This window comes from Prionailurus viverrinus, chromosome B3 (genome assembly GCF_022837055.1).
Source record: "Prionailurus viverrinus isolate Anna chromosome B3, UM_Priviv_1.0, whole genome shotgun sequence".
Lineage (NCBI taxonomy): Eukaryota > Metazoa > Chordata > Mammalia > Carnivora > Felidae > Prionailurus > Prionailurus viverrinus.
In genome coordinates this window covers 19,650,261-19,663,601 of record NC_062566.1, presented here as the reverse complement: position 1 = coordinate 19,663,601, position 13,341 = coordinate 19,650,261, and the positions used below count along the sequence as shown (strand labels likewise).

The window sequence follows — 13,341 nt, the reverse complement described above, 5'->3', positions numbered from 1 at the left end:
TTTTTTCAAAAAACCAACTCTTGGTTTCGTTGATCTGCTCTACAGTTTTTTTAGTTTCTATATTGTTTATTTCTGCCCTGATCTTTATTATTTCTCTTCTTCTGCTGGGCTTAGGCTGCCTTTGCTGTTCTGCTTCTAGTTCCTTTAGGTGTGCTGTTAGATTTTGTATTTGGGATTTTTCTTGTTTCTTGAGATAGGCCTGGATTGCAATGTATTTTCCTCTCAGGACTGCCTTTGCTGCGTCCCAAAGCGTTTGGATTGTTGTATTTTCATTTTCATTTGTTTCCATATATTTTTTAATTTCTTCTCTAATTGCCTGGTTGACCCACTCATTCGTTAGTAGGGTGTTCTTTAACCTCCATGCTTTTGGAGGTTTTCCAGACTTTTTTCTGTGGTTGATTTCAAGCTTCATAGCATTGTGGTCTGAAAGTATGCATGGTATAATTTCAATTCTTGTAAACTTATGAAGGGCTGTTTTGTGACCCAGTATATGATCTATCTTGGAGAATGTTCCATGTGCACTCGAGAAGAAAGTATATTCTGTTGCTTTGGGATGCAGAGTTCTAAATATATCTGTCAAGTCCATCTGATCCAATGTCTCATTCAGGGCCCTTGTTTCTTTATTGACCGTGTGTCTAGATGATCTATCCATTTCTGTAAGTGGTGTATTAAAGTCCCCTGCAATTACCACATTCTTATCAATAAGGTTGCTTATGTTTATGAGTAATTGTTTTATATATTTGGGGGCTCCGGTATTTGGTGCATAGACATTTATAATTGTTAGCTCTTCCTGATGGATAGACCCTGTAACTATTATATAATGTCCTTCTTCATCTCTTGTTACAGCCTTTAATTTAAAGTCTAGTTTGTCTGATATAAGTATGGCTACTCCAGCTTTCTTTTGGCTTCCAGTCGCATGATAAATAGTTCTCCATCCCCTCACTCTCAATCTAACGGTGTCCTCAGGTCTAAAATGAGTCTCTTGTAGACAGCAAATAGATGGGTCTTGTTTTTTTATCCATTCTGATACCCTATGTCTTTTGGTTGGCGCATTTAATCCATTTACATTCAGTGTTATTATAGAAAGATAGGGGTTTAGAGTCATTGTGATGTCTGTATGTTTTATGCTTGTAGTGATGTCTCTGGGACTTTGTCTCACAGGGTCCCCCTTAGGATCTCTTGTAGGGCTGGTTTAGTGGTGACAAATTCCTTCAGTTTTTGTTTGTTTGGGAAGACCTTTATCTCTCCTTCTATTCTAAATGACAGACTTGCTGGATAAAGGATTCTCGGCTGCATATTTTTTCTGTCTAGCACCCTGAAAATCTCGTGCCAATTCTTTGTGGCCTGCCAAGTTTCAAAAGAGAGATCAGTCACGAGTCTTATAGGTCTCCCTTTATATGTGAGGGCACGTTTACCCCTTGCTGCTTTCAGAATTTTCTCTTTATCCTTGTATTTTGCCAGTTTCACTATGATATGTCGTGCAGAAGATCGATTCAAGTTACGTCTGAAGGGAGTTCTCTGTGCCTCTTGGATTTCAATGCCTTTTTCCTTCCCCAGTTCAGGGAAGTTCTCAGCTATGATTTCTTCAAGTACCCCTTCAGCACCTTTCCCTCTCTCTTCCTCCTCTGGGATACCAATTATGCGTATATTATTTCTTTTTAGTGTATCACTTAATTCTCTAATTTTCCCCTCATACTCCTGGATTTATCTCTCTTTTTCTCAGCTTCCTCTTTTTCCATAACCTTATCTTCTAGTTCACCTATTCTCTCCTCTGCCTCTTCAAGCCGAGCTGTGGTGGTTTCCATTTTGTTATGCATTTCGTTTAAAGCGTTTTTCAGCTCCTCGTGACTGTTCCTTAGTCCCTTGATCTCTGTAGCAAGAGATTCTCTGCTGTCCTGTATACTGTTTTCAAGCCCAGCGATTAATTTTATGACTATTATTCTAAATTCACTTTCTGTTATATTATTTAAATCCTTTTTGATCAGCTCATTAGCTGTTGTTATTTCCTGGAGATTCTTCTGAGGGGAGTTCTTCCGCTTGGTCATTTTGGATAGTCCCTGGAGTGGTGCGGACCTGCAGGGCACTTCCCCTGTGCTGTAGTGTATAACTGGAGTTGGTGGGCGGGGCCGCAGTCAGACCTGATGTCTGTCCCCAGCCCACCGCTGGGGCCACGGTCAGACTGGTGTGTGCCTTCTCTTCCCCTCTCCTAGGGGCGGGATTCACTGTGGGGTGGTGTGGCTCGTCTGGGCTACTTGCACCGTGCCAGGCTTGTGATGCTGGGGATCTGGCGTATTAGCTGGGGTGGGTAGGCAAGGTGCTCGGGGGCAGGAGGGGCAGGCTTAGATCGCTTCTCCTTAGGTGATCCACTTCAGGAGGGGCCCTGTGGCAGCGGGAGGGAGTCAGATCCGCTGCCGGAGGTTTGGCTCCGCAGAAGCGCAGAGTTAGGTGTTTGCGCGGAGCGAGCAAGTTCGCAGGCAGGAACAGGTTCTCTTTGGGATTTCGGCTGGGGGATGGGCGGGGGAGATGGCGCTGGCGAGCGCCTTTGTTCCCCACCAAACTGAGCTCTGTTGTCAGGGGGCTCAGCAGCTCTCCCTCCCTTTGTCCTCCAGCCTTCCCGCTTTCCGAGCAGAGCTGTTAACTTATGACCTCCCAGACGCTAAGTCGCGCTTGTTGTGGGAACACAGTCCGTCAGGCCCCTCCGCTTTTGCAAGCCAGACTCGGTGGCTGTGCTTGGCCGGCGAGCCGCCCCTCCGCCCCGGCTCCCTCCCGCCAGTCCGTGGAGCGCGCACCGCCTCGCCGCCCTTCCTACCCTCTTCCGTGGGCCTCTCGTCTGCGTTTGGCTCCGGCGACTCCGTTCTGCTAATCCTCTGGCGGTTTTCTGGGTTATTTAGGCAGATGTAGATGGAATCTAAGTGATCAGCAGGACGTGCGGTGAGCCCAGCGTCCTCCTAAGCCGCCATCTTGCCGCCGACCTCTCCTATAGGATTTTTATAGTTTCAATTGTACTACCAGGTATTGAACCAGGGAATGCAGAAACACTAATTCAAAGGGATACCTGGCACCTTGATGTTTATAGCAGCATTATCTAAAAAGGAAAAGTTATGGAAACAGCCCAGATATCTAACAACTGATGAATGCATAAGGAAGATGTGGCGTATATACACAATGGAATATTACTCAGCCATAAAAAAGAATGAAATCTTGCCATTTGCAGCAACATTCATGGCGCTAGAGAGTATTATGCTAAGTGAAATAAGTCAGCTGGAGAAGGACAAAATACCATATAATTTCACTCATGTAGAATTTAAGAAACAAAACAAACATGGGGGGGAGGCATTGCAAGAGAGGAAAACCAAGAAACAGACTCTTAATTATAGAGAACAAACTGATGGTTACAAGAGGGGAGGTGGGTGGAGGGGATAGGTGGTCGGGATTTACAAGTGCACTTGTGATGAGCACCAAGTGTTGTATGGAAGTGTTGAATCCTTCTATTGTACACTTGAAATTAATACTGCACTGTATGTTAACTAACTGGAATTTAAATAAAAACTTAAAAAAAAATAAGCCCTAGCCCATATTGTAGTTTTGATTATGAATAGCAGATAGGGGTCACTAGAGGGGTCTGGTTAAGGAAGGATCTCTCTTCGTTTCTTTCCTTTTTGTTATCTCCTTTTCTTCTTTTCTTTTTTTCTCTTCTCCTTCCATTTTCTCTCTTTCTCTCTCTTTTAATCATAGTTGGGGAAAAGTACATATTTTGCTGCATTGATTTGTTGAGGGGAAAGAGTCAGCTGACCATGTGATGATAAGGAAATGTCACTGGAGAGCAAGGAGCACAGACTCTAAATTAAGAGTTGGGAAATTTTTTCTGTAAGGGGCCAGGTGGTATTTATTTTAGGATTTACAAGCCATACAATCTCTTTTAAAACTACTCAACTCTTTTGTTGTAGTGCAAAACAGCCATAGACGATATATAAATTATTGAGCTTGGCTATGTTTTAATAAGACTTTATGGTTGTTTGTTTGTTTTTTATGGCAGGCTAGATTTGGCCCACAAGCTATGATTTGGTGACTCCTACTATACAGGGATTAACCTTGTACAAGTTACTTATAAAAATGTCATTATTAGTGTACACAATGCCAACATAGAAGTCTTTTTTAATGCTCTATTAGATGGGGATACAGAATTGGACAGATATAATTCAGGGTGTCATTGGTGTGAGGAAAGAAGAAAAATGTTTAAAATGGTTGATTCCACTGATAGCCTGGAGGTTCTGGCATGGCCTCCTTTCAGTCCTGTTTCAGCTGTGTAGCTGCTATTTGTATGTCCCGGGCAGAGAAGCAGACTGAATAGAGAGGGCTACGTTCCCGTCTGGTATTAAATCTCCCCTTAGTGGTATTTAAAACCCAAGTTTTTGAGTCAAGCCTGGGTTCAAATCTCTTATCAGATGTGTGACTTGTGATGTAACTGCTCTGAGCATCAGCAGAATGATAGTTTATCTAGCCAATTCATAAGCTTACGAGGATCTTAGTCATAACAATAATAGCAGCTAACACATGGCACTTACTATATCCCAGGCAGTGTTCTAACTATGTATATTAACTCATTTAATTCTCTCACAGCCATGGTAATTGTATACCATCATTTTAATGATGAAGAAGCTGAGACACAGAAATGTTGTCAGTAAATCATTCAAGGCCACATAGTTAATAAGTGCCAGAGCCAACATGTGAACTTGGGCAGTCTGGCTTCATAGTGCAAGCTCTTAACTGCTAGGCTTTACTGCCTTCTAAGGTGAGAACATCTGTAGCATATAGGTTTTCAAGAAATTGTAGATGTATTAACTTTACAGAATATTTTGGTATCTCTTCAAAAAACTTAGTGTACTTATGAGATAGCAGGTATGCATAAATGTGAGATTCAGATTTTGATTTTTTCAGGTTTTTTGCTTTTTTCAATTACATATTATTCCTGGGATTTTTTTCCCCCCATTAGAGTCATTAGTGCTACTATTCTTGAGAATTGTTTTGAAATGAATCCCTTTCTGTGAGGCAGTATAGTGGAAATGAGCCAGAAGACCCCTGACTCCTGTTTTTGTCCTGATTCTACATTTTCCTTTGTGTGATCTTGGGTACATAATTTTACTCTTTTAATTGTCTTTTAGCTGTCAACTGAAGATAATCCTCAAAGTAATGGGATTCAAATGAGATAACCTACGCCAGAGTGCCTAGCAGTATGTCTAGTATGTTATCAGACACTCATCAAATACTAGTACCTTGTTCACCTACTATTACATAGAATAACCTAAACCTTAGTACTGAAGGGAATCTTAAGATGGGAGAACTGAGGCCCAGAGAACTACTCATTCAGAACTGTATAGGTAATTAGAGGCAAAAGGAGCTGTCACTTAATGTAGGTCTTCTAATATCTCAGTCTTGTCCTATTTTTACTGTTCACACTCCTTTATGCATTACATACAGAAGCATTATGTAATATGGCTGAGTTTTGGGGGGACTTTTCTTCGAACAAAACATGACACTCTTATTAAGAAAAATAATAAGAGTGTTTGGTATTTTGAATTTTGTAATTAACTACTAAAATCATAGGGACAATTTAATAAATCTTGAGGCTCTTTAAATCATGTATATGAAGTTATAAAGCTGTTAACGTTTCCTCATTTGTATTTATTTTTAATATGCAAGTAGCATGTTTATTATAGAAAAAATAAATTAGAAGCAAAGTATGGAAGAATTCAAAAAACCCATTCAGTCAACATCAGTTAGGGAAAATGACTGTTAACACTTTGAAATAAAAGTGGCCTCATCTTAAACTTAAAATTTGTAACTGACTTTTGTCCATTAGTGATGAATGAAGAAGACTATTCCTTGCCAAATTCAGATCTTGGTAATTTCATTTATTCCATTATGTGAATTGTTGCAGTTCATTTAAGTAATCCCATATTATGTAAATGGGCATTTCATTTTTTCCAAATTTCACAGAAACAGTGCATTTTTGCACAGTTTTCCAGTTAATTTCACTTGATTTCTGATTTTTCATTTTTAACTTTGTGTTCAATAATTTTCCTCCAGAATAGAAATACATACATACCTATTTACATTTTCACTAGGGAAAGCTACTATATTTTGGGAGATGATGGTATAAATCTTCTTGAGGCTATATTTCTCTTTACATGTCACTTTAATATTTTGCATAGTGACATATCTGGCATAATCTTTAATTTTCAAAAGTTGGATTGTTTGTAGCTACATCTAAAATAACTAAGTGCTGCTGATGAAAATTTTAAGTGTGTGTTTTACGTTTGTCTTCTTTCTCTGTATGCATTAATTTGCATGGCACATTTAAAAAAATAGATGCATCAAAATGAGTGTTTTTGAGTTACAGTTGACCCTTGAACAACATAGGTTTGAACTGCATTCACTTACATGAGGGTTTTTTTAAACTCACATATTGATAAATCCACTAGAGTACTGTAAATGTATTCTTACGATTTTCTTAATATTTTATTTTCTCTAGCTTACATTAATGTAAAAATATATAATACATGTAACATACAAAATATGTGTTAATCACTTCTTTATATTATTGGTAAGGCTTTTGGTCAGTAGTAGGCTGTTTGTAGTTAAGTTATGAGAGCATCTAAACTTACTTGCAGATTTTAACTCTGCAAAGTGTTTGCACCGCTAATGCCAACATTGTTCAAGAGTTAATTGTGCTAGTCTTTGTCACTTAGTTTAGGGACAAAGTCCTACTTTTGAGACAGAATTGGACTTAATTAGTATGTCCCTTATCTACTGTTCATTTGCCTTGTTGTTCAGTTTCTCATGATGAACAAGAGGTATCTCACAATTAACAAAATGTGAACCCTACTGTCCTTTGCCATTTAGTCTTACATGTTAGTAAGGTAATTGTAGGAACATTTTGAGAGTTAGGTAATTTCTTTTTTTTATGGTTTTGATTACTTGTAGTTTTTATTCCCATGCATGTGAATTTGAGACCAAAAGGAATAGCTATGAATTCTGTTTCTTTGGATCTAGACTGCTTTCCTTAAATTATGGTAATCTCACATCATCAGACAGTACAAGCATAGATCTTAGAGTTGAATAAACCATAGAGATAGATATTGTAGTCCAGCTCCTTGCTTGATGAAATAATCTCTTCCTCAGTATCTTTGGAAGCTCTGCTGGAAAGCCAGTTAAGAATGTTAATCTACATACTTTAACTTCACAAGTAAATGAAACATAAAATTTTGCCCTACGGGAACTTAAAATATTCTAGGTTTCTGTGACATGGGATTAATGAGCAAGTTCAAGGACATGTTTTGGGTTCAGGATTGTATGCTCAGAATCATTTTCTTGCAGTATAACACAGTTTTGGCTATTTGATTTATAGGTTATTTTTAAATCCCTCATATGGTAGATAATTGGAGGAAAAAACTTTTTTGTTCGAGATAGAAGTTCTTTGTTAACTATTAATCAAGTATTTATAAATTATTAAAATAGTAATTATATAAAGGAAAGCTGGATTGATACTTTTAACTAAACTCTTATTTTCTTAATGTCAGTTGTTTAAAGTGATAAAATACAAAACTCTTGGCCATAAACCTTCTGATTTTCATCCGTTGTGCTAAACAGTGTAAGCACATATACCATCGAATAAAGTCCCCCCCCACACACTTTTTTAAGCCAGAGAAAAGCATAATCTATTAAAACAATGATTTTGATAAATATTGCTGTTCTTTTTTTTTTTTAATTTTTTTAAAATGTTTATTCATTTTTGAGAGACACAGAGACAGAGTGTGAATGGGGGAAGGGCAGAGAGAGAGAGGGAGACACAGAATCCGAAGCAGGCTCCAGGCTCTGAGCTGTCCGCACAGAACCCGACATGGGGCTCGAACCCACGAACCGTGAGATCCTCACCTGAGCCAAAGTCAGATGCTTAACCGACTGAGCCACCCAGGTGTCCCTGCTGTTCTTTATCATAGTATCTTAGCATTTATCTAGTTAAAAGTTTTATTTATGTAAATAGTGGATCTCCATTTTCTAAACCTCATCTTTGCCAGTTTTTTACTTCAGTGCTTGACTAACTTGCCTTGCCTTATGATCTGTTGAGCTTTTTACATGAGAGCTATACTAATCTTAATTACTGTGCTCATTGTTTGAATGTTTGCTACAGGAAGCGAGCAGCTGCAAAGCATCTAATAGAACGCTACTACCACCAGTTAACTGAGGGCTGTGGAAATGAGGCCTGCACGAATGAGTTTTGTGCTTCCTGTCCAACTTTTCTTCGTATGGATAACAATGCAGCAGCTATTAAAGCCCTCGAGCTTTATAAGATTAATGCAAAACTCTGTGATCCTCATCCCTCCAAGAAAGGAGCAAGCTCAGCTTACCTTGAAAACTCGAAAGGTGCCCCTAACAACTCCTGCTCTGACATAAAAATGAACAAGAAGGAAGGACAAGGAGCAAGAGATGATTTTAGAGGTAAGATGTTCTATTTTTGGGAACTTTTGACTGAAAAACCAGATTGGAGATTTAAATAATTTGTGAGGTTCTTACTTGTTTTGTCTAATTGTGTGACATTAAGATGTATTAGTATAGTGGTATTTATTTACCACTGTATATATATATTTATTGTGGCAAAGAACAAACTAATAATTGAACTAATTATTTGACTGCATTTTATAGTTCTAATGGTCTCTAATGAGAAGCAGATTAAATTCCAAAAGTTTCTTTAATAGATTGATTGGAACTTTTGAACATTTTTCCTAAGTAGTAGTCTCCTAAACTAGGCTATAGAATCTAATGAAGTTATCAAATAGCTGGACTGAATATCTGGAATGAATTGTGGAACCTGAGCACTATTAGGTGAAAGAAGCAGAAAGAAGTGGTGGCAGTCTTTTCCATTTCTGAGGGCACAGCAAAATTTTGTAGACGTTACTTGAGAAATAATTCAGTTTTTCTTTCTAATATTCTTCCCATATCCTGCTCAGCTTCTTCTCAGGATTTGGTACACTCATGCTGCCAAGAATCATCACCTGCTTATAAATGGCAGTCTTTACCCAAGCCTTTGTTTTCTAAATGATCCTGTATTCCAAAATTGTTTAAAGAAAAATTTTTTTTAACCTTCAAATCCAAGCTTTCTTTTCCTCAGTGAAGATAATCAATGTTAGTAACAAAGTAGTTGAATTTCTAAATAACTGACAGTGTGCATAATACCTACCAGAGGTATTTTAAAAAAGGAAGCTTTTTGTTTAAGACATGTGTAAGTTGGAGAACACCTCAAAAGTTTTCAGTAACATGATTTGAATGCAAGTTTAATTTTAATTGGTGATATGGAATTGTATTATATCTTTTATTCTAATTTCATAGTATAACTAATTTCATAACTTTATACCACTTTATTGCTCCTAAATGCATGGTTCTGTTACATGAACTAGCTCACACAGTGTGAATAAGTAGGTGAATGTTGTCAGTGTGTACAATGTGGAAGTTGCATTGACTCCATTATACCCATTTCCCCATTTAGAAAAAAAAATTTTTTTAATTATTTTTGAGAGAGCAAGTGAGCACAGGTCGGGGAGGAACAGAGAGAGAGGGAGACACAGAATCCAAAGCAGGCTCTAAGCCCTGAGCTGTCAGCACAGAGCCCAACATGGAGCTCGAACGCATGAACCATGAGATCATGACCTGAGCCCAAGTTGGACACTTAACTGACTGAGCCACCCAGACCCCCCATACCCATTTCCCCATTAAGGGTGCACCACAGAGTAGCAATTACTAAATGTAAATGTGTTGGTGCAATTGAATACAGCTAGCCCATGGGGATTATGGTACAGGGCAGATGGACACATCTTTTTGGCTATGTGCTTCATTGTAGGTGTTATTGAATGTTTATCCCTGTTTTTGCTCGTCTATGTAATTTATCAATTCCTTGTACTTTCTCCCAATACGTTACTCTCTCTGCTGCTCCTCCCTTTTTTCTGCAACTTTCTATATTTCCTACAATATTTTTTCTACGAGGAATTACAAATGCATTAACTACACTAGTACTTTTTATTGTTAATTATATTTGTTAGTTCTATACATATTTAGTAGTTTGCCCCAAACTCTGTTTTTGTATAAAAATTTTCTTAAGTATAAAATTTTACAGAATGTATTTTCAGGAACACACATCTATTTATTACAAAATATACTGGTATACCCTATGGGAATGTTCTTTCATTTAACATTTTCTTAGTAGAGCATCTCTTTTTAAACATTGTGAATGCTTATATCTCTAATTATAATTTTTTTTTTTTTTAATTTTTTTTTTCAACGTTTATTTATTTTTGGGACAGAGAGAGACAGAGCATGAACGGGGGAGGGGCAGAGAGAGAGGGAGACACAGAATCGGAAACAGGCTCCAAGCTCTGAGCCATCAGCCCAGAGCCCGACGCGGGGCTCGAACTCCCGGACCGCGAGATCGTGACCTGGCTGAAGTCGGACGCTTAACCGACTGCGCCACCCAGGCGCCCCCTCTAATTATAATTTTTTTAACTAATTTATGTCTGAAAAACTCGGTTCACTTTAAAAATTTTTTTTAATTTTTAATTTTTTTAAACGTTTATTTTTGAGAGAGAAAGAGTACAAACAGGGGAGGGATAGAGAAAGGGAGACACAGAATCTGAAGCAAACTCCAGGCTCTGAGCTGTTATCACAGAGCCCGATGAGGGGGCTCGAACCCGGGATCACGAGATCCTGACCTGAGCTGAAAAGTCAGACGCTTAACCAACTGAGCCACAGGTGTCCCCTCAGTTCAACATTTTAAACAAAACTCTGTGTAGGGAAATTGATACATTTTATATTATACATTATATAGAGTTAGTAGAATGTCTGATTCACTTGAAGATGTTCTGAACAGCATGTCAACAAAAAGGGTGTGTGGGTCTAGAATGTTGCTGTCCCTTAAGATAGTTCATGTTACTGCATGCAAAACAACTCTTTGTTAATAAGTTTATGATTTGATGAATAGGAAGCAGAGTTTTTAGGTCCTAGCAAGGTAGTTATAATAGGTATTCTGTTTTGGTTACATTTTAGGAAATTAGATAGGGGTTTTGTTTTGTCTTGTAAGATGTTAAATTTTGTTTCCAATGGAAATAATGGGAAATAAGCTTCCAGTTAACAGTTTCATACTTTTCAGGAAGAGATTACTGATGTTAAGCAGAATTCCCCACTATCTGAAAATAGAGCATTCTTATGAAACCTTTCATGAGCCAAAATGGCATATAATAAGTGAAGAAGTGATTATCATTAGTTTCTATAGAAAAAATTTTGAGGTTCTCTTACCCAAAAAATAACCTCTCTCTTAACACAAAATAACACAAACTCTTTTTTTTTTTTTTGCTTTTTAACTTTATTTGTATAAACAAAGTAGCCTAATGGAAACTTTAGAAAAGCACTCCTGTGTATCCTGGAACAAACCTGAGGATTAACTCTTAAAGAGTTAAAACCCATAAAGGAAACTATAGGTGTATTAGTATATCTACTACTAAAAATTAGGAGATTTTTGTTGTACTCACAGTGTGAGTTAATCATAGCTGCCCCTATTTATCAGGAAAATTAGCCATCAGAAGTTCACCAGTGAACTTCCACTTAGGTAATTGGCAGACCTGTGTCACATGCTATTCTCCAGATATAAATAAAGATTGGAATACTAAGTGTTTAGTTTTTACAGTTTGTTATGACAGCATGTTTAGAGAAGACCACAGTTTCAGAAGATCACCTTTTAGATACAGAATGATTAATAATTCTAATTTGGAGTTAGAAATAATCTCAGTAGAAAATTTAAGTTAACGGGGCACCTGGGTGGCTCAGTCGGTTGGGCGTCCAACTTCGGCTCAGGTCATGATCTCACGGTCCGTGAGTTCGAGCCCCGCGTCGGGCTCTGTGCTGACAACTCAGAGCCTGGAGCCTGCTTCCGATTCTGTGTCTCCCTCCATCTCTGGCCCTCTCCCATTCATGCTCTGTCTCTCTCTGTCTCAAAAATAAATAAACATTAAAAAAAAATTAAAAAAAAGAAAATTGAAGTTGACATATTCATGTAAACTAAACTAGTATAACTCAGGGCACAAAACTCTTGGGTGTACTATCCAGCATTGAATGACATCTTATAATCAGTTGAGAATGACGTACACTAGTCAGTCATTAATAGTTTCATATCCTTTTAGTAATTGGTTAGCCTTACCTGTCTACCAACATTTGAGTATTTTAAATAATACCAGACATGTGATAGTCATTAGGGATCACAAAAACACATTTATACACACAGATAACATGAAGCTTTCAAGCTTTTGAGTTATCTTTGCCCAGAGAGTTCATTCTTCCTTTAGCTATTACAACAGGTCATAGAGTTGATTTTTAAAGTGAAATTTATTTATCTAATGTTTAAAGGATATTTCCACCTCTTTTCTTAATGAAGTCGTTTGTAGGATCAGAATATTTTTATTTCCTTATTTTTATTTGTAATACAAGTCATTTGTGTTCTTGTTTGACCTTTAAAAAACAATTTATTGTTATCCCCAGTTAACCTGATATTCATGCAAGTCATAAGTGAAAAAATAGTGTTGTCAAGGTAGATTTCTCAGCTTTGGTAAGGTGCAATTTTGTGATTATTTAGCCTATCTCAGATTATAAGTGAGAAAATGAAGTGTGGGTTTTTTGTTTTTTTTTTTTTGCTTTTGTTTTGATGGTAGATCATGAGAATTGAGTACATTTATAGCTAAGCTAATTTTAATTTTTAAAATGTTTTTTTTTTCCTTTTTTAAATTGAAATTCATGGTAAGTACCAGGGAGTTCTATTATTTGATGTGTTGAATCTGCAAGTTGTCAATTGTCTAATATCCCCAAGCGTTGAGATGGAGTTGAATGGAATGTTTTACATGGTTTCCTCTTAATCACTGCACTCAGTACTGTGAAAAAGTCAAGCATTATGAAAGCTCAGATTAAACTGCATGAAATAAATTAACATTTAAATAGATGACAACTTGGAATTTTAGAAAAGAGCATGTTAATATTCTTTTTTGTGTGTTTGAGTAAACAAAGCATAAGAGAGGGAACACACTTGGAGTTTTTCTTTGTTGTTCTAATGTGTTTCATCCATTGGGGTTCCCTTTTAATTAAGCTTATGCATTCTATAATCTCCAGACTTATTCTTCATTCCTCTCAAGGGGATATATGTATAGATTTAATTTTTGTTGGTGAAGAGAATGAGAGCCATATGTTTGTCTGAAAGAGAATAATGGCAAATATAAAAATATTTGAAAAGGTGATAATGGAGGTCTAAGT

At 37.4% G+C, this 13,341-nt stretch overlaps 1 protein-coding gene across 4 annotated transcripts in view; it reads left to right on the top strand.

Moving 5' to 3' along the window:
• UBE3A (ubiquitin protein ligase E3A) overlaps window positions 1–13,341 on the top strand; it is a 97,941-nt gene that overhangs the window by 49,715 nt on the left and 34,885 nt on the right. For all 4 annotated transcript variants that reach the window (XM_047862032.1, XM_047862030.1, XM_047862029.1 and 1 more), the window contains one exon: window positions 8,192–8,499. In XM_047862032.1, the coding sequence (XP_047717988.1) occupies window positions 8,307–8,499 (193 nt within the window). In that variant the 5' untranslated portion in view covers window positions 8,192–8,306. The remainder of the gene's footprint in view (window positions 1–8,191; window positions 8,500–13,341) is intronic.